The sequence below is a fragment of the Lonchura striata genome, chromosome 7, assembly GCF_050655825.1.
Source record: "Lonchura striata isolate lonStrDom1 chromosome 7, ASM5065582v1, whole genome shotgun sequence".
Taxonomy (NCBI): domain Eukaryota; kingdom Metazoa; phylum Chordata; class Aves; order Passeriformes; family Estrildidae; genus Lonchura; species Lonchura striata.
Genome location: NC_140709.1, coordinates 11,274,446 through 11,302,212, shown reverse-complemented (window position 1 = coordinate 11,302,212; position 27,767 = coordinate 11,274,446). Strand labels below are relative to the sequence as shown.

Sequence of the window (27,767 nt, the reverse complement as noted above, 5' to 3'; positions counted from 1 at the left end):
TCCATCCCTTAACAGAGAAGAAAACACCAGCAAATGACCTTCATATGGAGGCACAGGGCTGGGACAGATTTGTCACTGCAGCACCTGGCTCAGCACGTCCCCAAAGCCCCTCTTGCAGGGAGCTGGGACAAAACAGTGACACCAGACTCGAGTCATGAGGAAACTTCTGCTTTTTCTTTTCCCTGCATTTTTTATACCAAACCTCTGAGCACTACCAAAGGCAGGTTGGAGGGGTCTGTGGGGCTGCAGCTGTTGCTGTGGTTCCCCCAGACAGCTCCACAGCCTGGCCTGGGTCCCTGCTTTGCCCATGCTGCTGGGGGTGCTCCCACACCTCATGGGGAACCCACAAGATAATGAAACTTTCTCTGTTTTCCAGACAATTAAGAATTAAAGAGAGAAAAAGAGTACAGTTGGGATGCACAGTGAAGGTGAGAGAACAAAATTTACTGACACTACAAGTGAAGCTGTTACGTTAATGAGTCAAATTAGCAACTGGGAAAAAAAATGTGGTGGTAGACAGATTTAAGGGAAATCGGAAATTGGTTCCAATGTAGTACTTTGCTGTAATTGTATGCAGAGGTGTCTTCATGCAAAACAAAACTGTTCAAAAATGACCTCCCTGTGTTATCGTGCAAAGTAACTGAGAAAAAAAATCCATCTTATTCACAGAAAGTTTGTTTTTACTGATCTTGTGCCTCTCAATTACTTTTTAATGGTCTGCATTGAAAAGAAATTCCTGTATGCACACTTGAGAATATGAAAACACCCAAATGATAGCTTATGATTTAGTAGGATTAAAGTATTATGTATGCAGGTGTAGCATGTTTCAGGTTATTAGCAATCCAATCTATTTTTTATGACATTATGGTGTAATTTTCTGTATAGAACTTCAATATAAGTCTTAAGCTGTATCGGAACATAAACTAAAATGTTCCTGACTCTGTCACTTTTCATGGTCTTTACTTTGATTAATAAATGCAACAAGAGCTATAACGTTCTTCAACACGAGGCTACGATCATCCTTCAATCAAAATATGTCCCTCAGCTTTTCATAACTTCTTGCATTAATATGTAGGGCTTGAGCAGCAGCAGCAGCAGCAACAGGATTTCATTGCAGCTGAGCATATACAGCTGCAAGGCTCTGCAGAGGATGGATGTCTTTTTGCTGGCTTGGCGTGGAGAGCAGTTGTGCCCTTGGGGGCTCGGTGTCACCTGCAGAGAGCTGAGGAGCACTGCAGGTCTGGACGAGGATTTGGCACCCTGAATTTCACATCTGATCTTACCTCAGTGGGCACCTCACTCACAAATACCTTTTTTGAAAGGCATCCCATGTTTGGTGTGGAGTTTGTAATGGGGGGAAGGCAGCCTTACAATCAGTAACACAATTTGGTGTCCACAGAGACTACAGCTCATGACAAATATAATCCAGACCTGGGCCTCAGGATGTGCCAAAGTGCAGACAGGGAGGAAGGATGGATGCTGCAATTCCCCATCCTCACTCAGGCAGCTGAGTGGATATTCATGGCCACTGGCCACAAAGGTCAGGAGGAAGCTCCCCCTCGTTCCTGCTGGCCCATCCTGCCAGCGCTGTCTGGAGCCCCAGACCCACCACGTGTTGGCCACTCAGGAGAAATAACTCATAGGCTTGTCAGGTTGGTCTGTTTTATTTCTGAATTATTCTTTACATTGTACAATATATAAAAATACAGAGTACCCAAAAAAAATTCACAGTGTCTAAAGGCAGTGATAATAGTCTAGGTCACCTTTATGCTAAAGTACCACCAAGTTCGATTGCATAGGAAAGGTGATGTGCCTTCACAACAGAGTCCAATAATACTCTCCAGGTTTTATTGTTTTGGGGCAAGCATTCTGTGTTCACATAATTGTTTCCCATGTATCCAAGATCCAATATTGCACCTGTCACTCTCCCACCTCAACCACAAGCTAAATCCTATAATTTCCATCTCACATACCATGCATCCTCCCTAAAGCTTCCTCTGTGGGAATGCTCCTAATTAAGCACATGGCTTTTAGGTATGGGTAGGTCTGGATGCTGTCTAAGAAGGGGTGTGGAAAGTAAGCACACTGCTGTGCAGCTGGCTGGCTTTTACATTGTTTGACATTTTGGTACTAATAACATTTTTGCTCCATTATTAATGGCCCATCCACACTGACCTCTCCTTGACTCCATGGCCTGAGAATCAGCAGCATCCTGCTGACAGAGGCACCAGAACCAGCATGCAGTGTTAATACTTTTCATGACCAGATTTGTTTAAAACCAAATCGTGGCTGGGGCCTGCAGAAAGCCAAATGCTGCTCTTACAGCACTGAATCCTCTTGAATAGCAGGGGTGAGTCTGCAGCTGAGGTTGGAGGCAGAATGGAAAAAGTAACAGGTTCAAGACCCAAACTTACACTGAATGCTATTGAGCACTTATGTTTGTGGCTATGTAAATAGTGGGTAGCTGGTTTTGCTGCTCCAGCCAGAATTAATGCATACATTAATTTTGCCCAAAGGTTCTAAAGAAGGCATTTCCAGGCAGAACAGCTGAGATGGGGTAAGTCCTACAAGGACCCAGCTCCAGAGGGGTTTCTGCCCAGTTTTGAAGGCTCTGGCAACCAGGCAAAACAAAGTTGGACAGAAAGCTCTCTCACCTATCCCCAGACTGCTCTTGAAGCCACCTGAAGTTTCCTTCTAAAAAGCTTAAGGGAAAGATTAATTTCTTGGGAATTTAGGCCTTGGTCATGAGGGCATTTAAGGGATGTGTTGGAGAAGAATGAATCCTTCAGACCTGACTGACTGGGTATTTCTGTGCCATGCCAGACAGCTCTGAGCTGTGCCCTGCCCTGTGTGAGGGCTGGCTCAGGGGGGCAGAGCCTTGGCCACTGACACAGAAAGCTCCAGAGACACCCAAGGCACCAGGTGCCTCCATGGCCTGGTGGGTTTTTGGGCCCTTCTGAAAAACAAAAGCCATGGGATCACAGGGCTTCTATTCCTAAATTTCAGATAAAACCTCCTGGCGTGACTGTAAGGCAAGGCTTGCAAAGCTGGTCAATAACTCAGAAGGCAGTTACTGACTTTAACACAGAAGATGACATTTTCCCCGTTCTAACAGATGATGTCTTTTGCTCTAATGGTACAAGACCAGTTACTCCTACTTGCTATTTTAATTTTCTTTGCACAATTACTCCCTACTTATAATTATAAGAACAATAGAGTGATACACATGAGAAATTTGGGAAGCTTATTATGAAAATATAAACAGTATCAAGTATATCTTTCTTAATATCTCTTAACCAGAATGATTTAGGGGAGAATCAGCATTTCTAACTAGAAAAATCAATTTACTTTTCAATTAAAAAATTATATTTAATTTACCTCAAAAGTGTGTTTTTAAACCTAATGGAAAGGGTAGTAGATTTTTATAGGTTTTTTTTTTCTTCAGTTTGTCCCTGTGGAATTTGAATACCAGCACTGCCTTTCTTATTCTAAGTTTCCTCTGCAGGCATTTTGCTAAATATATATATTGTGTGTGTATATATTATAAATATATACCATATCTATCCACTGATAGATGTATACACTGTTACAAAAAGAAGAGTAAGTTGTTACAGAAACTTTACATTTACATTTTTATATATATATTTATAGATATATATATATATAAAACTCTCCCCCACTACATTTGGTACAAAGAATAAATCAATCTCAATGGACAGCAGTTTTCTCTCTAGGTGGGCTGAGCAGCAGATTATCACCGGAGGCATCAAATTGTCTGCATCAGACATGGGCTCCATTCCTGCTCTCTGTTGATTTCAAAGCAAACACTTCATTTTCTGAACATAAGGCAGTAGGAACAGTGGTGGTTAGACAATAAATGCTATTCCCCTATAGTACCTGTACAGGTCATACATTTAAGAGCAGCCCTGGCTCATATGCTGAACACTCAAGTGCACCTTTAGAGCAACAGCACCTCTTATGTGAGGGTTTGATCCTCACGTGGTTTGTCTGTCAGTGAGCTGTGAGTTACTGGCAACTGCTCAAGGAAAACCTGACAGCAAGGGCACAACATCCCTGGATAACAGCAGCAGGCACACCCCCTGGGCTGGGAGAAAGGCAGCCATTTCCATGGAAAAAGAGAGAATGGCCTAATTACAGATGTTTCCACTACATACTTGGCTGTAAGATTTCCATCATATTTCATGTCCTGTACACCTGAATCCTATCCAAAGGGTTTGCAGAGACACAGTGTCTCCAAACCTACAGAGGAACCACACAGGGTACCTTTTCTCTGCCTTAGAAGTAAAGGAAAATAAAAAAATATATATAGCATAATGAACTTTCTGGAAAGCAATGCTCCCTAAGGAAATGCATTTCCACTCCAGTTTAAGATGGTGTTAGGAATAGGAAATTTTAGCAAGTTTAGCATCCAGCTGCAGGAGCAACTGAAACGTCTACAGATATTACAGACCTGATGCTCAAGGTGCCAAATTACATGGACTGCAAGAATATCCTGCACATGACGTCATTAACCTGCCACACATAGGAGAGCTCATAAAAAATGCAACTCTCACACTGCATTAACATCGTCCTTACAGAACTGCACTCCCCTGCAAACATTAATTGAGTAATACAGTGTTCTGATTTCTTTTTTTCACTCTCTCCTGGATTCTGCTTTCTGCTCGAATGGAGACTACAGCCCCTTGCTGTGATTGCCAATTATATGAGGAAGGGCTGAATCCATTTGGATGGCTGATAAGAAGGAATGTCTTGATAAAACTGTAACCACATGCACCACCCTCGTAGCATCTGCCCTCCAATAGCCTAAAAAATCTTCCAGCTCCTGAGCACAATAGTAGTAATCACCCATCTTGGTGACTTGAACATTTAAATAATTTCATATAGTACTCTGCGAAAAAGAACTCAGTTTACATCATGTTATTCTGTAAAGCCAAAAATGGAAAAAAAAAAACTTAAAAGGGGAGAGGTGAGAAGATAAAGGAAAAATGGAAGATTGAGATAATTGCAAGGTTTGACTTGCTTGGATTCCCTCAAACTCCAGCTGCAATCTTGCCACGTGCATGGTAATTGCAGAGTGTGTTAATACAGGGAATCTTCTGATGGGGAAGCTCAAAGATGGCTTTGATTTTACAACGGCTGAAATGATCTTGGGAGCCAGTGTTGTCTCCTGAATCACATAAATTAAAGCTGGGAAATCCCATCCTGATAGTCTAATGTAATAATTTCCAACCCTTGGGCTACATACTTGTTAGAACTACATTTAGTCAGAATTTTAAACATTGCTGAGGGGCATGTGGAAATTCAGTGAGACAGGGTGAACTCGTTATGGCACGAGGCACAGTCATCACTCCTAAAATGGGATTTAGGGGTCTGGGTAGAGCCTCCCTGAAGGCTGCCTGCCACCAGTGCTATCCTGCTTCCCTGGTGATCCTGCTCTGCTCCAGCTGCTCTTGCCTGGCTGTGCTGCTGAGGGCTCAGGGCTGCTGTGCCAACTTGGAGAGTTGCAGCAGGTGCTTCAGACAGTCTTCTGGGTCTGCAACAGCTCCTGACTCCTCTGCTTAAAATCTATTTAAGGGTATCTCTCTCTCTCTCCCTCTGCCCCATCTATTTCACCTGAGCAGAAACAGGGTGGGCTGCTAAATAAGAAAAGCAGCTGCTGAAAATGATGGGCACTGCTGAGCCTAAGGTGTCCTTGTGGCAGTGCTAATAACCCCACTTTATTACAAATATCCCTACAGCTTTCAATCACTGCGAATTGAAGTCAAACAAAGTAATTTAAAAATGGAGGCTATTGTATACTTGCCCTCTGGTCAAACCACCATAACACACGGGCTTGCAGAGTCACGTCGGCTCTTCCTCGCAGGAAAAGCAATATACTTGTCACAAGTAGCACAGGCTTTCTTCATTTCCTACCAGCTGCCTACGTGAAAGAGCTGAGTACACGGCCCAAGCTGGGCTTCCAAACAAGCAACTGCAAAGGAACAGCACTGGGAAACAACCGATGTCAGCTCACAGCGAAATCCGGAACCAAGCGGGGACAGGCAGGGCTGCTGCGCACAGACCGAGCCGGGCCGGGCACGGCACTGCCCGGGGAAGGTGCAGACAACGAAGCCAAGCTCAGGACCACGTGGAGCTCATGCGTATTTCTGGGTGTACTTTTATCTCATGCTCAGTATTGCGACATTCTAAAATACTTAGCATCAGGAGTTCATCATAAATATTTAGAAACACTGAATGATAACAGCGGTGAACTTGTTCACGTTGCTAACACACTGGATGTAGTTGTACATTAAGCACCAGCAATAAGTTTCCTTTTTGCCAAACAATTATGTCAGACAAACATCTGGTTGTAGACAACATGGCTTCTGCATCAGACTAATACAGTTCTTATAGACACAGTCACACACATACACAAAATTACATTTCAAGGCTGGATATGCTGTTTAATAATGCTACCGCTCCAATTTACTTCAATAGCTGCAGCAGCATTTGTTGGGTCGTTTTTTCTCAGAAAAATTAAAGGAATATTGGCAAACAACGCACATTACTCAGCTGTGTTACTATTTCATAGAATACTGAGTGGAAGACGCTGTAAGAATGTGCAGCAGACTTTCTGGATCATGTCAGACTATGGAAACATTCCTTAAAAAAATACCTTCCCCCTGCAAAGTCAGAATCACTCATTTTTTGAAAGTATATGAACTAAAACCCAGTGATAAAAAAAGAGGAAATATTAGCCCAAAGCATGGTGATTTCCCACAAGAAGAGCACGGCCTCTAAAGTTGCCTCTCCTGGCAGACACAATCAGGATCAAAGCTAGAACAAAAAGAGTTAATACTGTCTCGGAAAAAAAGAAAAAGGAAGAAAGAAAAAAAAAACCCATGGCTCTTGTGTGGCAATCATCACATCTCTTTTTCCAGTGATATAAACATCTTTGTTTGTTAGGCACTCCAAGTTCATGTCTCCAATGTTATTCCAACATTTACTTTTCTCAGTGTCTCACTGCCTGTATAATTTTCTTTTAATTAAGACTGGAAACATTCTGGAAAGCTTCTTTGGATAATGCACTTCATTTGTGTGTTGTTTCTCATCAGCTGAACTGCATATTACCAAAGAAGGCTGCAGAGAGTATTTCCTGTAATATGAAAACATTCTGTTGAAGATATAGGGAACACTGCCCTAGAAAGTTACTACTTTTTTTTTCTTCTCAGAAACATAAAAAAATCAAAAATAAAAATTAAAAAAAAAGGGAAAAGAAAATGTTCTTCAAATTGTTGGCGTGATGGAGTCCTGTTTGGCCTGTCCCATGAGCTGTGTGTCATCCAGCATTGTCCTGGCGCAGGAATGATGCATCCAACCCTGCTCCAGGCGGCCACCTGTTGCCTCCTTAGAGTGCTCCCATGTGTTGTGTGTGGCTGCTCAATGGCCACCAAGCCCAGCACACAGCCCCTTCCTTGACAACCTCAGCCTTGGACAGCACTCTGACCTTCCAGCCATAAACAGTTGCAGTAGAAGAGCCATCTCCAGACAAATATCCACAAAAACTCTGCAGGATGGTCCATGTGAATTTCTGTCCTTGTAAGGAGATGTGCTGTTTACAAGAGACACAATTAACCAAAGGAAAAAAAAAAAAAAGACCCTACTGTACAATATTTACATCTAGAAGCTGGGCCGATATTTGGTCCATAAAATCAATTTAAAAAAAAAATCATATAGGAAGTTATCCAGTCCCATAGGATCTGTCCATCATCAGCTGTTGGTAAATGTCCTTCCAGGGGAGGTCTCAGGCCTGTAATCATATTTATTCAGTGTACTGGGATAATAGGTTGTTGTGTACACATTGGTTTGCTGCAGAGGATAGAAGTTGGTTCTGTCGTCCGGTATCAAGTTGTTCTTGTTAAGTGTCTGCAAAAGAGAAGAGGAGATGACAGGCATGGCCACAGTGCCACACACTCACTCTTTTCTACCTGCAGGCACCTCCCTCTCACCTGCCTTCTCCAGCACGGACTCTGCTGCGGCCACCACCACCTTCCCTCCGGCTGGGAGAGCAAGCTGGCACCTCCTGGCACCTCGCGCGCGCTACGGGGCCGGGCTTGGGGACCACAGCTCCGGCCAGGTCTCCTCAGCGGCCCCGCCTCGGCTGCTGCTGGGGATGGACCCAGAGCCTTCTCCAGGGACACGGGGTCTCCTGGCGGGCGGCGCGCTGCCGGAGCCCCGCTGTCACACAAAGCCATGCTGGGCCTACACGAAGGCTGGCGGCTAACGGCAGCGCTCAGCTCTAGCCTCGTCCAAAATGCTCACGGGACAGCTCCCTGTCAAACCAGGCGCCAATCGGCAGCTTTTCCTCTTTGGAAGAGCAGGTGTGCATTTACCTGATCTCCATCTCCATTGGTAGATATCCAGGTTTGGACCCCCCGATATTAAGTGTGTCACTTCTGTAAGCTACAGTATAAGTAACAAATCATGGTCACTTTTGGAAAATCTAAAATTACTTAAAAAAATTTAACAACCACGTAACAATTGTTGGAAACAATAGCATAAAAAATTAGAACGACAAATGCCCGTTTTACCAGAATAATTTAAAAATGTTTTTTTTCTCCCTCCCCTCTTCCCACCAACAAGCAGATGTCCCCCTCTCCCCAGATTAAAGACCATTGCTATGCCAGCTGTTACCTATGTACAAGGATAAAATCACACTTTGTGTGTATGTGTGCAATAATTCTATGGAACTTTCTCCTTCCTCACAGTCATCTGATTTCTGTGAATTTATCTGAGATACTTTTATCACAGTTTTTTCACCTAACTCCTGGCTTAAATTTCTTATGCCTATCTCTGGTCTATGTCACCCCAAAGTGTACCTTTAATGGCTGTTGTGCAGGGAACTCGCTCCTTTGATCTGGGAGTCAACACTAGGCGTGCTGCTACAGCATCCTTATCTTCAGGCAATATTTAATTAACAGCACATTTAAAAAGAGTATGAGCATCTCTCCCATCAGGAGCAGAGATGGAGAGGTCTAATGACCCAGCTAGTCCTGGACCTTAATGGTTGTTCTGGCACGATCAGATGCTCCTTCAGTGATGAACCACTTCACCTCAGTTCCCCTTGAGACAAACACCTCATGCCTGACCCAGCTCAGGGCAAGGTGACAACTAATTAACTAACGCTCGAGTCCATGAACTACCCAGCTCCTTCAGCTTTACTCGACCCATTGACCTTCAGGCAAAGTGGCTCCATCAGCAAGGTGAGAAATCTCTGTTCTGCCTGAGGGCAGGTGCAGATGGAAGTTTCTGAGGAAGGCTCTGTGCCCCCCAGCCCCAGCAGCAGCAGGGTGACCTGACAGCAGTGGGTTCCCTGAAGATGGTGAGCAGGGTCTCACCCTGTGCATGTGCCCAGTGCACAGTCAGGATTTATCCACATCCCAGCTGTGGCCACTGAAAGGATCAGCTAAGACCACAGGCAGTACATTTATCCCCCTATTTCTTTGTAATCAAGTAATTTTACTGCATGGGGAGGGGGAGAGGAGGAGGAAGAAAAGAAAATGTTTTCTTCTAATCAGCAGACTGACAGCTACAGCTACCCTGGGAGCTTGCAACTCCCAATTTCATACAAGATGTTAGGAGGAAAAGCTTTCCTGTGACAAAGCTACCCTGGCAAAGAAATTTCCCAATTGCTGAACCACCAAATAAGTTTTTCAGAAATCAGCACTGCCTGGAACATCTCATAAATGAAAACTGGAGGAGACCCAGCCCCCTCCTGGTCTGACTGCAATCTCCCCCTGCCTGGAGTCCCTAAATTGATCCCATAGCACAACACTTGTAGGAACCAAGGAGAGAATTTGTATAGGCATGCTCTAATTGACAAATATTATCAAGAAATGAGAATTTGTGCCCTTCAATATATAATTAAAAAAGGAAATGTCATGCTTTGCTCCCCAAAGAAATACTAAAGTAGTGTGGCCAGCAGTCTGCTGCTTTGTGCTGGAGGCTGGGAAACAAGGAAGCCAGCCTCAGTCCTCCAGTGCTTGCTATGCTTCCTTGGGAAATCCAATTAACTGCTCTGTGCCTCCGTGTCTTCTGACCCAGCTTGAGAAAAACAAGGTTTGAGATTCCCTGTAAAAAGGCACTTTACTAAGTACTACCACCAAGTATTTGGGGGAGTTGCTCTCTGGTGAGCCTCACAGGTGTTCACACTGTGTGTACATGTTGGCTGCTGTTTCCTACTGATGTTCCTAGTCTGGGATATCCACTGCTGGCACTGTAACTCCATGGCCACAGCAGAAGGAAGATGAAGAGGCTGAGGCCCACTGCCATAGTTTCTCTGGACTCTCTTGAAGCTGGTCCAGCATCCAGGCCTTGTCTGGATTGGTTAAGATTCATGACATTACAGGATTGCCACCTCTAAAATTCAGTGAGATAAAAATCCTGACCTGCAATAGCTCAGGACCATCTTGATATGAGGACAAAGACCTCAGGACTCAACTTCTTTGGCTTTGAGATGGAAAATCTGTATGAGTTTTAACACGTTCCACAGTATTTAAAACTAGCCCATTACAACAGATTTAACAATTAATTAACATGATTTGCATTTTTCCTCCTCTCTCTTCTTATGTTCATATAATACTTAGGAAAAACACCACAACTGGTCATTTGCTCTTTTTGGTTTTATTTTTGATAGAGGGCTTATATCTTAGGGAAATACCTCATAAAATGGTTTAGTGGAATTTATAATGCAATTAGCCACAAGGAATTTGTCTCTGGAAACGCTGCAATGGCACTACTGTCCTAAATCAGCATGATCAATGTGCACTGCCTTAACATTTCCCCCCAATAAACTTATTGTCTGTCTCATCTTAATAAACAGATGATTAGGTTTCTTGGCACTAGAAATTGGTTTTGTAGAAGGGAAATTAGGCAGCAGTGAAATTTAGAGATGTACACAGACATAGTCATGCATGCAATGCAGGAGAAGAGGTTGCAGTTAAATCTCTCTGGGTCAATTCCTGTGCTGCTTTACTCAGAGTTTTAGCCTCTGCTCTCATCCCACAGCTCTTCACAGTGAAAGGACAGAGATGGCCAACAACTTTCCTTTTGGAAGGCTTTTTCTCATTGCTGTGTGGGTTATGCTACTGAGGTCAGAGTCTCCAGATAGCCTGAATTCACTGGAGTTCCTGTGGGATGGGAACATCCTGCTGCACCCATGAATTCCACCAGCAATACTGATCAGTTCCAAGAGGAAAGGCAAGAGTTGTCACCAAAGCACAAGTACAGCCCGTCACAAAAACCAGCACTGACCAGACCCTGGCTCCCAGCCCTACTCCTGTCAGTGTCTCATCTCCTCAGCCCCCCTGAGCCAGGTTCCCAGTATGACCAGGGCCAAAAAGTACTTCCTGAAGACAATACCCAGCATGTCCTCCTAGAAGGGACAGTCCTTTGGTGCTTTTGCAGGGACTTGTCAGTGTCTGCAGCAGCTAAGCTGACTGAAGCAGCCCAGCCAGCACTAGAGCTCACCAGAGGTTTCAGGGAAGGAAAAGAGACTTGCCTTTGCAACCTGAGCCCTCCTGCACCATTGCCCTGCACCCTCCAGGGTGACAGATGTGTCAGTCATCTGAGCACCTCCAGACCCTTCCAATGACACTTGTCCTGACACTCAACCTGTACCTTCCTCTTATTGTCTGCTTCCTCCATTTCAAACACTACTGACTGCCCTTGCCAGCAACTACAACCTTTTACAACTGTCTGCTCAGCAAGCAGAAAGAACCAAAAGCCTGATCAGTGCTTACTACTGAAAATTACTCGTGGCACAATCTCTGTGCCACACACATGATGCATTCCAAACACCAAGGAAAATGCATTTCAGGCCATCATTTTGGTCCTATCCTGCCTTGAAAAGAAAGAAAGTTCTGGTATTTGTGCAAGCATAACATTCCACATAAAAAGTGAGGCTAGATTTAGCTAATATGAAAACCTGTGGAGTGCACTTAGGAGAAGTACTCTATTCAACTAACAATTATTTCTTTTACCTGCTTCTTCCCTTACAGTATGAGCCATGACATCCTGGCATAGCTGATATAATTTGTTTCTTTTGGTCTGTTCACCACTAACCTCAATTCAAGGGCCTGTTAGCAGAAGGAAAACCACCAGCACGCTCTAACACAGCCAAGTGGATCACTCAATAGCAAGCTCAACTTAACTGCTTTCTTTAAATGCCACCTTACACAGCCTTCAGGCTGTATTGGCATATGACTAATATAATTTGATAAAAATCCCTGACCCAGGAACTCTGCTTTGTCAAGCAGGGATGTTTTCAGATGGACTACGATGGTTATGGCTTTAACAGACTGTAAAAGAGCAGCAGCTTGCTCCCTTATGTGTGATCTGTCAACTGACCAAGAGGTCCAGTCTTGTTGTCGATGAATTGCATGTCCATGCCATGCACAACAGAATCCTGAGTATTTCAATATTTATGGAATTGTATGAACAATCTGATCACTCATGCAAGTGTGCAGTTAGAAGTGGAGGAGTCTGAGGGGAAGGGTCACAGCAGTGGCAGAGCACTCACATGCACTCACAGGCTGCTTCTCCCAGTTACAGCCGAGTGCTGGGTGTGTTAAACACGACTCTATCGTACCATATGCATACATTTAACTTTCTTCAGCTTTCTCCATTTTTAACCTAAGTCATCATTCAGATTTTCCATTTCTTCATTTTTCTCCAGCAAGACCTTGCCGCTACTTCCCCACATTCTGCCTCTGCTCCAAATCATTAAGTCATTATCCACTGACCTACTTGCTTACATTCTCCCAGATGTATCAAAACATCTTTACACGTAACAATATGGGACTTCCAGTACTACTCCCAACTCCCATCCCACAGCTGCAAGTATAAGCTGTGTAAACATTTCTTACACACATAAACAGATCAACTGTTTCGATTTCCAGTATGCAGTCATGAAAATTTCAAAACTTGATTTAAAAAGTAGATGGATTTCCAATTAAAAGGAAGTCCATATATTTTTGAGAAGCTAAAGTGAAAATGATAGTTCTAAAAGCATCTGATACTTGTGCAACTAATACCAAAATTAGGGCCATAATGTAGTTCCCACAGGGTAACATATGATGGCAAGATTTCCTTAATCTGCTCATGTAGAAAGCACTCAGCTTTTCAGAGCTCAGCATTCTCTCTGAGCTCCAGATTTTTCTATTTTGGGGGTTGTGGAGGAAGAGTCAGCAAGTTTCCCAAGAGTTTTGTAGGTTAATCTTCACAAGCTGTGCAGCACCAGAATCCCAGTGAAGTCAGTAAGCAAGGACAATTTCCCCCAACATCACAACTTCTCCACTATTTCTATGTGAACAGGTATAATTTCATTTCTTCTATCTCCCACCCATGACACTTTCCTCTTTAAAAAAGTAAAAAAGAAAAAAGGTTGGGTGACCTTCCCTGGGCCACTTCAAACAATTTTTTTCAGTGTTTATGTTACCACCACTTTAACCTCTGAAGAGGCTTAACAATGCAGTGCACACCTTTCCACGGCTCATCAGACATGTGCTGCCTGCGCCAGGGCTGCACAGGTTTAAGTTTCCACCTTGGAAGTTTGCTTGTAATATTGAACTTCCCAGTGTACTACAGAGAAAAACTTCCCCTTTCCTTCACCACAGGATGAGTGCAGGCATGAAGGAACCAGGGGTAACAACTTCAATCACTGCTAATCCTGGTCACCCACTGTGAACACAGGAGAAGGTCTAAAATCAGGGTCCAGGGAGCAGACAGCAACTTTGGAGCCAACCCATTCCTCTTAGTAAATCCAAATGAAGCCCATGTGCATCCCTCATCCTTCCGCTGCAGAAGTCAAGGACAACACTCCTGCTGAACTCAGTCACACAAATACTCCCAAAAGAACTGAGGCAGCCTTTCCAGCTTTCCTTGTAACAGCATCCAACAGACCTCCTGCAGCAACAGTGGGATGGCCATTACGCCCCCTCATTCCCCAGGAAAATGGAGGGATAAGGGAATTGTGCAATGATGTAATGAAACCGAGATCCAACATTTAGGTTCTTTTGTGCTCCTTTTAAACCATTTGCTTCTTGCAGTGAAATCATATTGAGCAAAATGCCTTTTTGATGCAGATCAGCTGTTTCATGGAGCTAGACATGCCCTCTTGTTAAAGGATGTTACTTTTTGCATTATTGGAACATTAGCCAAATGACTCAGGGCTGTGGAAATATATTAATATTATGAAACATTTCCCAAAGCTTGTATATCTCTGGAAGTACCAGGACAAATATCTCGGAATTATAATTAATCAGTAAATTTGGGAATAATTAGCATAATAATTAGATTTCAACAAAATAAACCATACAACTAAAATAACCTCTTTTGGCAATAATTGACACCAAGAAAATACATGACGTCTGGCCCACCCACATGTTCCCTTTCTTCTGATCAACTGGATGCCACAACACTGCTGTGCCTCTTGAGCTAAGAATTACAAATAACCCTGGAAAGATGGAAAGTTGCCAGAAAGACCTTATGAGACCCATGTATTTACTCCAAGCTAGGAGTGGTTTTTAAGACTTGAATGATTCCTCTTTCTGTTTTTTCTTTGCTTAGTGTCTTATGCCAAGCAAACTATCTCACCTGATGCTTTTATAAAACCTCTTAAGCTCTGCCTACATGGAGTCAAAGGAAGTAGTGGCCAGGGTTTATGTACTGAGCTTTTTCCTGATGAATTCAATAAGGCTGTTTGCAGGATTTACAGTGAAGTGTAGATGTACAGATGGGGAACCTATTTTCTATATAAGAAGGTTATTCATCTCAAAAGGAGATACCAAAAAATCCCACTGGGACACTAAACTTATGATTGCATTTTCTTTTTGGATGGAAGCTTACCATATTTTTAGACTGGAGATTCTTTGTTCACTGCGATTGGTAAATAAATTAAACAACCCCCAAATGACGGCAGCATCTGTAGATGTGCTCAGGTTGACAATAGAACTAACATCCAATTATCAGAAAACGAATAGCTAAAGTTATTTATAGCTGTTTGAAAATAGCTATTTTACCCTTGCACTTAGGAGGGAGTGAAGTTATATTACTGCCATTGTAAACTTATAAAATCCTTCAGAGCTGGCAACAAAAAGGACCATTGTCATAAGGATGCTTTGGAACATCTCTGACTTCAAGCTCATGAGTAAGATGGCAAAACAAACTGCATGTAGTAACACAAACTGAAGTATTTTTCTGAACTGGAAACTGAAGTCTGAGGAGGTCATGGAAATCTTCCCACTGGCAAGTGCAGGTGTCTAGCCTAAAGCTTGCAATTTAGCCCTGGCTTGCCTGTGATTTGGGGGTGACAACACCCATGACGTGGTGTCCAGACACAAAAGAGGAATTCAAGGCTGCCCCAACTGCTTCCCAGTATAGCTGGTGCACAGGATATAGCAGACATGATCTCAGCTGTGTGGGAAGGTGTAAACTGTCTCCTCACTGCACTCCTGTAAATGTTAAATGCCCTCCCTGTGTGCCCCACGCACACAAGAGTGTTACTAGAGAGGCTCAGCACTTCAGCTACAGCACCTGGTCCTGCACATGCTCCAGTGCTCAGACAAATTCACCAGAAGCATAATCATGGCCCTTTCAAACTGACATTAATCACTCTGGGTGCAGATGATGGTTTGGAGCACTGGGCTCCAGCTGATGGTAACTCCTCTGGGGCTGTCTGGGGCACAGCTCTCCTGCCCCGATGCTCTCACACTGCAGCAAGCAGCCTTGAGGTTTTGGATGGCCTCAGAGCTGCTTGTTCTGGTGAATTACCAGCACAAGTTGTGCAGCCTCGTGCCAGCCACAGTGCTGCATTTAAACTGAGAATTGCAAAGGTGTAACTGCAGTGGTGAAAAAAGAAGTAGTAAAAATAAAAAAAATAGTAAAAACTGGGCCCCATTTGCCATCTGCTAACTCCATTCAGTCCTACTTACTCCATTATAGTCTTACTGCTCTCCAAATTCTCCCATCCTCTAAATAGCTGCTTTTTGATTATTTTCCTCAGGATTGCTTTGTTTTCTCCCCATGTTGCCTCTCACCTTGTTATTTCCTCTCTACATTTGTAACCTCCTCAGGTCATTTTCCATTAGTCCTATACCACTGGCTGTTTTTTTGACACACCTCCCAGTTTAATATCTTCTGTTCATTTAATTAACACACTGCACTCTCTCCAAGCTCATTAATGAATACATTAAATAAAGCCAAACCTTGCATTACTGTTTGCAATGTCCCAAACAACTCATCCCCATAGCCCTGTTTGTTCCCATCCACAATTGCCCGATGTTCACAGTCCATTAGCCAGGTTTCAATCTTCATAGCAGCCTTCCTGTCCAAGCCAATTTCTATTTACACATCACAAGATTATTTAAGACACCAATACCACCCTCTTTTCTTTAGATGTATGGATGAGTGAAGCTACATTTTTAACCAGCTGAGAATCTGCAGCTCAAACTCTGTGCAAAAAGTGATTATATTTGATTTCTCCCTGCTCAGCATTAGATATTGGCTCAGCTGTCAGCTCAGCTGAGCTACCTTTCATTTCATCAGGGTATGTGATATGTTGCCTCTCAAATATTAATTCAGATCTTCCTGCATGTTAATACTGACACAGATTTGTTTCAATGAGTTTCCATTGCTGTAACTGAAAGCACAGTTGAGTCAACCCCATTTGTTTCTCCTGGTTTCACTCTCTAGTATGGCCCTGACTGCCAAATTTTACAGATGGAGTGGGATTTAACACCCCATTGATGTACTGGATTGAATGGGGAGGGTCCAGGCGTTCTCTAGCGACTGTGGGCCCGTATGCTCACAGATGTTCAATCTTATCCCCAAATCCAACTGACATTTCCCACACAGACTTACACAAGCTAACTTACTCAAGCTACTTCTGTAGATTAACAGTGACTCAATTAGCAGGGCAGAAATGGGCCTGCTTTCTCACTAACACTTTTGTATTACCTTTGCAATTCATGGCACTGGGGGTTTACCTAAGGTCCCTGATATTTAAAAAGGTAATTGGAGTTGTTCATTAGCTGGTTCGCAGAGACTCTGGGATACAGTCCATCTAGATTCCTTCATCCACAAATTTTCGGTTCTTTCCTTATTCACATGCTTTGTGCCAAATCTCAGGATGATATTAGAGCTGACTTCATGAGGATTCCTTCAGCTGTATGGGACTGCAGGCAGAGTTACTCCTGCTTCCCTTATGCCAACCCTCTTGTGTATATATAAATGATGCACCAGGGAATGTGGCTGGGGCTGTAGTGTTGCCCCAGCCCGTGCAGCTCATGCTGTGGCAGCAGCCAGTGCATCCTGAGCAGCCCTGAGCTCTCAATGAATCTTCAGGACTGGGTGGTCATGGTCCAAAAAAAAAAGCTCAAGAATTTCATCTGTCCTCACTCAGAGCTGCCAAACCCTCTGGAAAGTGAGCTCTAGTCCTGAATACTGACACAGCTATCTTTATTTTGTATGCATGTAGCTCAATTTCTTTATTACTCTGCTTAAGAATCCATTAATTGCAAGTGGAACTGTTCAAGAAGAATAGCAAGGCAGCTCATCTCCAAGTGTAGCACAAAGGTTATATGTTTTCTGATATTTATTATTTGCGTAATATTACCTTCTCCCTTTGCTTCAGCTCCCTGCCTCTTTCATGGCTCCCTTTAAAATCTTCTGCAAACATGTAATTAATTCCTCCTGCACATCTTGGTGGCACTGAGGATTTCCTCTTCAGCTAATACACATAATACTTCTAGCCAGAGCTTTGAGGTGACAAAGAGGAGAGAATCACTCCAAGCACCTGGACCAAGGGAGAACCATTAACTTCTAGCAAATGAGGAAAGGGTATATTTGAAATATTCCGCTGCTGACCAGTAGAGGGAAGTCATGTAAGTAAGCAGCAGCAAGTCCAGTGCAATTTTGTTATGCCCATTTCTGTAGTTCTTCAACTAATTATTCTTCCAGCACAGCTGGGTGGGTGCAGGCATGTACATGTCAACCTCAGAGAAATTAGGAAAGGGGAAAATTGCAAGAAAAAGGTAGTATCAGTCATTAGATCAATTAGTGTAGCTGGAAAAATCAGATAAGCTTTAGAACACATCTGTCTTCAGTTCTGAAACAGCAGCTCACATGTTCAAAAACCTGCCAGATTTTCCAGCTACACTCATTGATCTAATTAAAAACAAACCAAAACTTGTCTGCCTACAAACAGATTATCACAGCTGCAGTAATACTCCTCCAAAGAAAGGCGCATGCGAGCATCCACGATGATCTAGCCTGTGAGAAGGCAGAGCATGGACCATATCCCTAACCTGGCTGTAGAGGAGGTATGCCTGGTTGTAAAGAGGGAGCAGAGAAGGCTGAGTCAATAAACAGAAAAACATGACAGGATACTATGAAGCATCTACTCACAGTGTCAAAACTTCTTAGCGTGGCTTAAAAAAAAACAACGTAATCTCAAAACCCAGACTCTCTTAAAAATGGTGGGGGAAAGGGAACAGTGAGGATTCCCACCCTATAGGGAGCAGCAACACCCTGTGAAGCAGCAAGGGTTTGCATGAAAACCAGATGGAACAGGGACTCAATTCCCATCAGGGGACTGCTGTGAGCAGCTGCTTAGCATCCCAGAGGGAGCAGGAGCAAGGTAACACACTCCGGCGCTCTCCCCTGCTCTTAAATACTTTCTCTATGCGAATGCGGTATCTGTGACTCACACACAGCCACCCGCCGAGCCCCTGCTGCCAGGGGAGGGGACAGCGCCAGGAGAGGCACATCCCTCCCCGGGCACAATCATCCCAGGACAGCCACACCTCCAGGCATGCTTGACTGCTCAATCTGACTCGAGCCAATGATATAAAGGGAGAAAAGACACTAATAGATTTTGACTGAGACGCACCACTTAATCCTTTTTTCCCCATCAGTAAGCTCTCTTGCTTTCCCTTCATAGTAGGCATTATGCAAATCAAGAGTCCCCTGAAGTGAAATTTGCAACTGCAGGATCATACAAGAAAGGGCACAATGCTTCTTTGCCAATTCAACCCCCTGCCCCTACTATTCTATTTCAAATAATACTATACTCATGGTAAGTACTAAAAATATGTACTCTACCATTCAAGCACTTAATGTTCTTAAATGCCACTTTGTTCAAGGGAAATGGCCTTTGTTAAACATGCAATTCACTAGGAACAGAATTTATATTTCAATCTGATTTACTATATCTATCTATATATATATGTTTTTTTTTTCCCCAGCTGATTTCATCAGCTAACACCATACAGTTAAAGCAAATACTTCAGGGAGACTGTTGATAACTTCTTGATAATGCTGGGTATCATTAACTACTGCTTTATATGTGAACTTTACAGCCATTTCCTGGGGTTTGAACAATGCAGTGAAGGGGTCACTGGGAAAAGAAAAAATCTTATATCACAGTGCTATCAATGTATCTGCTGTGATCACCAAAAATAAATGGGTTAGCCAATTTTAGTTGAAGTAACAACACATCAAATTAAGTGGCAGGATGCTGAAACACAAAGTTTTCCATGGAGAAGCAAACATCCTCAGAGAGCAAGGCTGACTTTGACAAACATTCCTCTAGGACACTTGACAGCAATTTAAATGGCTTTAACTTAAACCACTGGCTGCCTCCTCTCTATAAAAAAGGTGTAATTTTCAGCAGCAATGAAAATGACCATCACCAAGAGAGAGACATTTAAAATTCATACAGAGACTCACTTTCCTATACCCTACGCTCTACTTTTTTTTTTTTTCCCCGCAAAATAAAATCACAGAATATTCTGAATTGGAAGGGACTCACAAGGATCATCCTGTCCATCTCTCAAGAGAATGGCCCATACAGAATAATCTTGGCATTATTAGCACCATGCTCAAACCAACTGAACTAATCTTTTTGCTAATTTTTGCAAGGTTGAAAGCCACACCAAACACCCAGTGTGTTATTTAATTCAGAAGAATTCGTCTTCCAAAGACAGAATTGGTTTCTGTGTCTCAGCTCTCCATGTTAGTATTTTATTGCCATGAATTATTTGGGATTAGTAATGAAGTGTGGATCACAGGGCCCGGAGTCCTTCGCAGGGGGTGTCTGCTCTGCTCTCAGTCATTTGTTTCTCAACAGCATTGTTCTCACTTCATTAGAAAATGTTTGTTGCAGCTTCTAATTTGTATAGTCCAAGTGATCTACTGATTATTCTCCCCATTTTCTGGTAACTGCATCAATATTTGCTGTATAATTTTAGGCAAGTACAGGACTCACAGTTCTTCTAAAGTTAATGTGTATTGTTCTAATGTCCTAGAAAATTCAGATATCAAGCAATACATCAAATACTCAGTTTCCCCATTTCATTGCCACATCCTGCAATCTCACTCAGTTCTCACCTCATCTTTTCCCACAATAAATTTAGTCCTTGACATAAATGACTGTTTTGCTTCAGTGTTCAGCCCTTAGTTCCTACAACAGCAGTGCTGATGCCAGAGAAGATGCAATGCTCAGGTGCTTCCTCAGCTTATTTGAGCCATCAGTACAGCGAGTTTTACTGTGTGACTCATGACTAAAGCTGTGTGGAAGGAAGGAAGAACAGAGGGAGGTCTGTCCAGCACAATCACAAAGAATATCTGCAGAATCATCATCAAAACCATTCTGTAAACTTACATTTCTCACTGATCCCATCTGGCCTGATCCAAAGGCCACTGGATTTTGGATTTGGACCAATATGCAGACGCCTTTGTCCAAATCCCTTGTAGAATAAAATGTTTGCTATCTTTATTGGCAGAGGATTTAGCAATAGGAAGAAGTTCAGTCCAAACCCTTTCTCCATGTGTGGCTGTTCCAAGAGATCCTAATTCACAAGGGCTCAATCTTGACCCTGCATTCTCCTGCTTCTACTGCAAGATCATCTGTCTTTCCATCAGCACAGCTCTGATAAGTGACTCACACAAGGCATGGAGCAGCTGAAGCAAGATGTTAAAAAGAGGATCTCCTCACTGCTTTGATAGTCAGTTATTATTTAATTGGTGTGGCAGTACTGGGAAGGTTGTAGGTGGTTCTGTAACCAATCATGCCAAAATATGAAGAGCAGATAATTTTTATTTCATTATGCTTTTGTTCTGCACAGTCTTCAATATTGTCAGAGTGTTGTTTGAACTTCAACCAATTAATGAAACATGAACTGCTTATTAGGTGACCCAAAAGGTCTCTCCCCTACGATCTCTGAATACCAAATCAAAATCAACGTGTTGCTGGTAAATGCATATGCATGAAATATTTCAAGACATCCTGGCTAAATAGCTAATAATAAACCTCACATCATTCTTGAGAAAGCTGAACAGGAAGGGAAAAAGAGCCAACAAAAATAAAACATGCTTCTGCAAAACACTGCCTATGCAAGTTAGCATCAGCTACATGATCAATAGGTCAACCATTATGTATGGTATTTATATCTGATCTACATTACTGCACTGCTGTGCTGAAATAGCCAACAAGGCTCATATCAGCTAGCACTTCCTTCATTAAAATCTGCCTTCATATAAAATTTACCTTGATTTATGAGCTTGCATTCAGTGCTGTACATTTGAATGTAATACTGCCAAACTTTCTACAGTGTTCACCTGCTGGTTGTAGAGCAGAGATATTTCAAGATGAAAACAAACTGAAGATGGTTGCAGAAGGCTTATTATTATCAAAGATGGAAAATAATAAACTTGTGCATATGGCCAGCCTTCTGCTACCATCATGTCACTGTGTATTATCATTTTTTGTTACTGAAAAGTAGTCTACACACCCTCTATTTTCCTAATCCTGTATTTATTAACTCTTTCACACAGACATACACCTACAAAACTACAATTATTCTTTTGGGTTCATTAAAAATGTTGAGGGTGGTTTCCTTGGTATCTGCTGGATAGAAACTTATTTGGGTTTAGAATCTGGAATCTCAGGTGCTTCCACTTTTTTTCACATGTACACATTTTAAATTCAGATAGGCCCATATCCAAGATCAGTCCAACCCTCCTTATCAGGAAGGTGAATTTTAGCTTCTCCATAATTTTGATTCTGTGGCATCACAATAAAACCACACATGCTCCTTGAAGGCATGAAAAATCTCCCTCCTAACCCTTAAAAAAAATCTGTCAGTTATTCCTAAATATAAACCTGGCTAATAACAAGTTCCATAAGTAATTACACAGCACAGAGCACACAGAGCCTTTCCTTTTACTTCATTAATGATATATGCTTCAAGGGAACACTGAAGAGTGGCAGATTTGTAGTATGAAATGAGAAATTTTCAGCCAAGAGCTTAGGAAAGGAGTGGCAACAGACAAGGTGAGCAGAAGGAAATACTCAACACGAATGGAGAAAAGGAGGCTTCACTTGACAAATAGATTTTTCCCTTTCTGTAAATCTCTTTGCCTCATTCACCACTCTGAAGTGTATGACTTTGAGTTCTTCTCAGCAAGTAGCCCCTTGGTCCTAAACATTTAGCTTTGGTCTGTCCAATGACTGCAGATTTATGCACTTGAACTCTTTCACTTCCTAACATTCGTAAATAAGCCCCATCTGGTCTATCTCTCCTTGTGTCCAAGTCCCTTCTCCCCTCAATGTAAGTCATACAGTCTCAGTTAGCTAATGCCTTCCTTTAAATAAAACAGACTTTTCAAACCTTGATCTAATGCCTGAGCTCTTTAAGTCCCTCGAAAGAAGACTCTAACAGCTGCTCACTGTTACTATACACTAGATCAAGTATTCAGAGATGGATCTATCAAAGAGGTCAGCTCCCTCCTGACACCACATTAACTAATCTGCTGCTATTTTAAACTTTGCTTAGCTTTGTTATTACTTCTACTTCACTGCACCACTTGACACAGACATAGTCCATTTCATAACCCATTTACCCAATTGATCAAGATCGTTCTGTGAACAACCTCATCCTTCTAAATTTTAACCATTCTGCCTATTTTAGCATCATCTGATAACACATGATAGCACAGTATAAATCATGAAGAAAATGTTAACACAAATCCAGCCCTCTAACTACCTGCTTTTGGCCATAAAAATAAATTTGTCTGTTTTCTGTATTGTTTGCTATATAAGAAACAAGGGAATAGTCTTGCTCATTTCTTTATTTCTGCAAGCCTTTTTAATCTGAGTCTTCCTATTGACTTTGCCACAGCAGCTCCCATGGCTGAAAGGATTACTTGGAAGTTTGATGCTTCCAAGATCAAGTCCCTGTTCTTTATCTGTCTTAATAATTTATTACTGAACCTGTATATGCAGAGTGTGTAGAATAATGCATCCCGTGAAACTTTGTTAAAAGTCTCTGAAAATCCCGATATGTCTGCCGCTTCCCTCCTATCTAGATCAATATTTATTTAATTTAAAAAAGGAATCCAATTTGCTTGACAAGATTTACGTTCCACAAATCTATGCTGACTTGCATTATGATGCTGGACTCTTATTAAACTGTATGCAACTGTAGCCTTAAGCTTGCTAGCAAATATGTTTTGAGACTGCATTTATAGGCATTTAGAGGCTGCAATGCCCAACAAGCATTTCACCACATTCTTATTACCACACTGGTCAGTTATTTTCCACATCAAACTGTTTTCCTTTAAAACAGCAAAACAACACTGACACTTCTCAAATTATTTGATGTAAGCTCTTATTTCTGATAGGCATTCACACTGCAAATCATAGCCATATATCAGCAGTCATACCGTGCCCAGCATTACACAATTCCTACTTAAAAACAGTCCTCAACACCCAGGGAGTTTAGACTGTGGCAACAGTCCCACCACTGATCTTATTGTTGGGTTTCAGTGAAAGCTGGGCCAGACCAGCAGAGGCAGACAATCAAAATGTCAACAGCACGTAGCTGTATGAAGGAACAAGCAGCTGCAGGGCTTCCTTCTGGCTTGTGTCCATGTCCCAAATTATGCTCCACACTGTTCAAGTGACCCTAGGCAGGCTGTTCCTCCTGTGGTGACATGAAGCCCCTCCACCCATGCCACTGCTCTCTGCTCTGATCCCATGCTTCACCAAGTGGCTGATGCTCAAATCCAGTCTCAGGGTATTGTCTGCAGCACCCTGGGTCCTATCTGCTCTGATAATGAGTGATGCTCACTTTAGCAAGCCGACATGCCAACAACACATGCCACTTCAGCACTCATCTCCTAAAGGCTTCAGCTCCCCACTCTGCTACTGTCACTGAATTCTGCACAGCTGCCTGGGGTAAGTTTCTGCCCATTACTGATAGAGGGGGGCAAAACCCTCTTTGCTTTCTCATTCACTCCAATTTGGCAGTCACCAAAGAATTTCCAAAATCTCATCCTACCACTGCACATTTTCCCAGCTATTTGTGCAATGAAGTTTCCATTTTTATTCTTCCTCCCCTCCATTTCCTCTTACCACGCACTAACAATGCACTGAACTGAGCTCTTACTGATTTTTTTAGAGGATAATTTGTATACATTCAATAGTCAGAATGGGCTGGAGTATCTTGGTATGTACTTGCCAGACTGGCATTCATCAGGACTGTGAAACAGAACAAAATCCCACTGCAGTAATGAGGCTTTTTAACCCCTTTGTGACAGCACAGCTAAATGCCCTTTCAACCCCATGTATAATGCCATCAGCTGGGCACAGAAACACAGACCTACCCAGTTCCAAACATGACATGAATACAGAATTTATTTAGGCAGTATCAAGCTGTTTGTGGTATTTCTCCTCAAGTACCCTACCTTGAACTCCATAGGGGTGTACTTCTCATTCTTGGGGGTTGTGTTGCCCTTGTAATGGAGATGGTTGGGAGTGGTTGGGTGGATAACAGTGGACTCTTGGGACTGCCTCTGGCAGCGCTGGCAATACACGTAAATCACAAACGTTAACAGGCTGGAGCCAAAGAAACAGGAGACCCCAGTGGCAATCAGATGGATGAGACTAAAACCTGCAAGGGAAATGACAAGAGATGCTATTTTTAAAGAACAGCCCTTTTCCCTTCCCTGACAAGACCACAGGTGCAAATCAGAGCAGTGACATCTCAGGATCAACATTAATAAGCTGTTGAAGCCAGAGTCTTACGTTCTAACATAAACTGACATAATCTCCCTGCAAATCGGTCTTCCCACTGCAGCTCTGCCTTGTGCAGTTTAACAGGTTCATGCATTGTTTTCTCAAAGCTCCCTCCCTGTCTCTCCTCTCTCCCCTCTATTGATATTGAAACTAAACATTATGTTAAGCTGACAGCTAAAGAAATGAGCCATACAAACAATGCACATTAATGGATTCCAAAGCATGTGCGTGTCATGGAAATAAGGGGATAAAAATGCTCAGTTTTTCTCTGAAGGGGAAGGAAGGGAGGGAAAAGCACTTTTTGTTGGCTGCCCAAAATGCCTATGGGGCTGTGTGTGGCATGGGGGAGATACACATTCCTCCCCCTTGTAATCCAAGTGTGCTCAGCATTCTTGCTTATTCATGGGATGGCATTGCCTTGGTCATGTCTGCAATACCTCTGAGGTGTATTTGTAGTGTTAACAGTGAAATAGGGGTCTTCTGGAGAATGGGAGAGATAAAGTGGACAAAGGAAAGGGGGGCAGTGCTTGAAAAACACTTCTTTGTTGGCTTTCTCTGCAAATTGCAGAGATAGGAAATCAGTTGCAGGCAGGTGCTGGTGGGGTAGCTACAGTGCAAATACTTCAAAGAGAAAAGCTCTTGGACTATAAAAGCCTCCTGCAGAGATCTCTCCATGTGGGATTGCAACAGCACCCTTCAAGGCCAGCAGTGACCTCTGGAAGGAGCTGTGGCAGGGTGTCCCACACACTGGCAGGTACCTAACTCACAGCTCTGACTGGTGGGGGAAGACAAAGTCAAACAGCACTCCTCTTTCCTCCCCACCTCACTGAGTCTCACACCCCACAGTAAAACCCTCCACCACCAGATCTCTGACAACAGAACCAACAGCAATGACCATCAGAGCCACCAAGTTATCAAAGCGACTAGAGGCATTATGGGGTGGCAAAACTTTATGACCCCATTGTATTTTGCTGTGTGCAGGGGGGACTGTACAGAAAAGAATCATCTATTTGACTTCAAATGCTTCTGCCTTTCCTCTGCCTTTGCTCTGCCATCTTTCAAACAGGAATGACAGAGGCCTGAGAGCCCGAGGGGACCCCCTGACTGCTGGCCCCAGGGCAGCTGTCCCAGGGGTCAGGCACATCGCCTCAGTGGCGACTGCAGTGGTAAATTTCCCGTAACACTTAAAAAGCCAATTCATTTGGACAGACTGCTGTGTTGACTTGACTGTGTGCAGAGAAACGGGGCTACTCAGAGAGTGGCTTTAAATGAGGCTCATTCTTAGTCAGATCACGGTGTGCAGTTTTTTTGGTGCCATCTTACATTTTAAGTGATATGCTTTTCAAAGAGCAGATTCTGCCCATTAGTCAATGGCTCTCGTCTAATCGCTAGTTAAAAAAATCCTTCTGATTTTAAAAAGAACAAAACCAATAGATTTCTACAGCAAAGTAATGTACTTCCATCATAATTACAGTACGGACCATACAGAATTTATTACACTCACGAGCTACATTTATTTTTCAAATCACATTATAAAATTCCATTGCAATATTACTGTTTTCTATTGTTTTGGATGATGGTCCAAAAAAACCCGGCAGAAATACTATAATTTCCTACTAAATGTCACTAGAGTTTTTTAAAAATAATTTTCCTTTCGAAAAACCTCTGCCTGTTTTGCATCACTCATGAGACCCAAAACACAGAATATGCAACTGTGTTCAGTAAAGCCACATGACACGCTGCCACATTCTCCTCCTGCCCAGCTTTGCTTATATTGCAGTGAATGTTTCATTTCACTGCCACATTTGCAAGTCACAACATAAAGCTCTCTCCTATTTCACTCTCACCTTTGAAACACCCATCTGATTTTTCAAATGAGTTTTGGCTTAGGGGGGGAAAAAAATATTATTTTGTTTGCAGCATGTGAGTCCCCAGGGGGAAGCTTTCTGGTTCATCACTTTGAAAATATAGATTTTCTGAGATGCATCAACAGAATTTCTATTGATTGACTTCTTTGCCAAATATTGTAGAACACAACATTAATAAATAATATTAACTATGGCAAAATGTAGATGGCAACAGCAAATACAGTGGTGGTGGAAAAAGAAGGGTGGGTACAGTGCTTAACAGTAGAGTCCAAACTATAGTAAGGGGTCCTGGAATCAAGGCAGAACCATTGCACCCTCTGAGGGAGAAGGAGTGATGCAGGAAGCCAAATGTTACATTGCAGGGCTGAAATCTTAATTCCATTGACTGCCTTCAGTTGCAAACATTTCCATGCCACAAGTGGTATGCCTGTTTTTGCCATGAGCTCTACAGGGAGAAGAGATTTTGGCAGCCTGAAGATCATCTAGATTTCAGAAAACAGGGATGTGACGCTAGTAGGAATTGGCATGGCCATTAGTGTGAAACTAGCATTTTAAAATGTTAAAGGAACCTGTCATTTTCTTCAGTCTGCATTTTTATCACAGGGGCTCCCAGAGCAGTGGAAAAATGACACTAATGGCTGGACCTTTCCAAGTTACATGCAGAAAGGAGACACAGCTTCTGTGAGAGGTGAGAACTTGAATGAAAGGAAGCGCTTGGAGGACAAGTAAAAACCTCTAATCTCATCCTATATCAGCAAAGG

At 42.7% G+C, this 27,767-nt stretch overlaps 1 protein-coding gene across 12 annotated transcripts in view; it reads right to left on the bottom strand.

The window, feature by feature from the left end:
- Positions 1–1,645: 1,645 nt before the first annotated feature.
- SEMA5B (semaphorin 5B) overlaps positions 1,646–27,767 on the bottom strand; it is a 269,934-nt gene continuing 243,812 nt past the window's right edge. For 11 of the 12 annotated variants that reach the window (XM_077784940.2, XM_085584195.1, XM_021526078.3 and 8 more), the window contains 2 exons: positions 24,808–25,013; positions 1,646–7,926 (listed from right to left, as the gene is read on the bottom strand). In XM_077784940.2, coding sequence (XP_077641066.1) covers positions 7,771–7,926; positions 24,808–25,013 — 362 coding nt within the window. In that variant the 3' untranslated portion in view covers positions 1,646–7,770. Of the gene's footprint in view, positions 7,927–8,393; positions 8,464–24,807; positions 25,014–27,767 lie in introns of all 12 variants that reach the window. The other variant, XM_021526080.3, reaches the window with a different exon arrangement.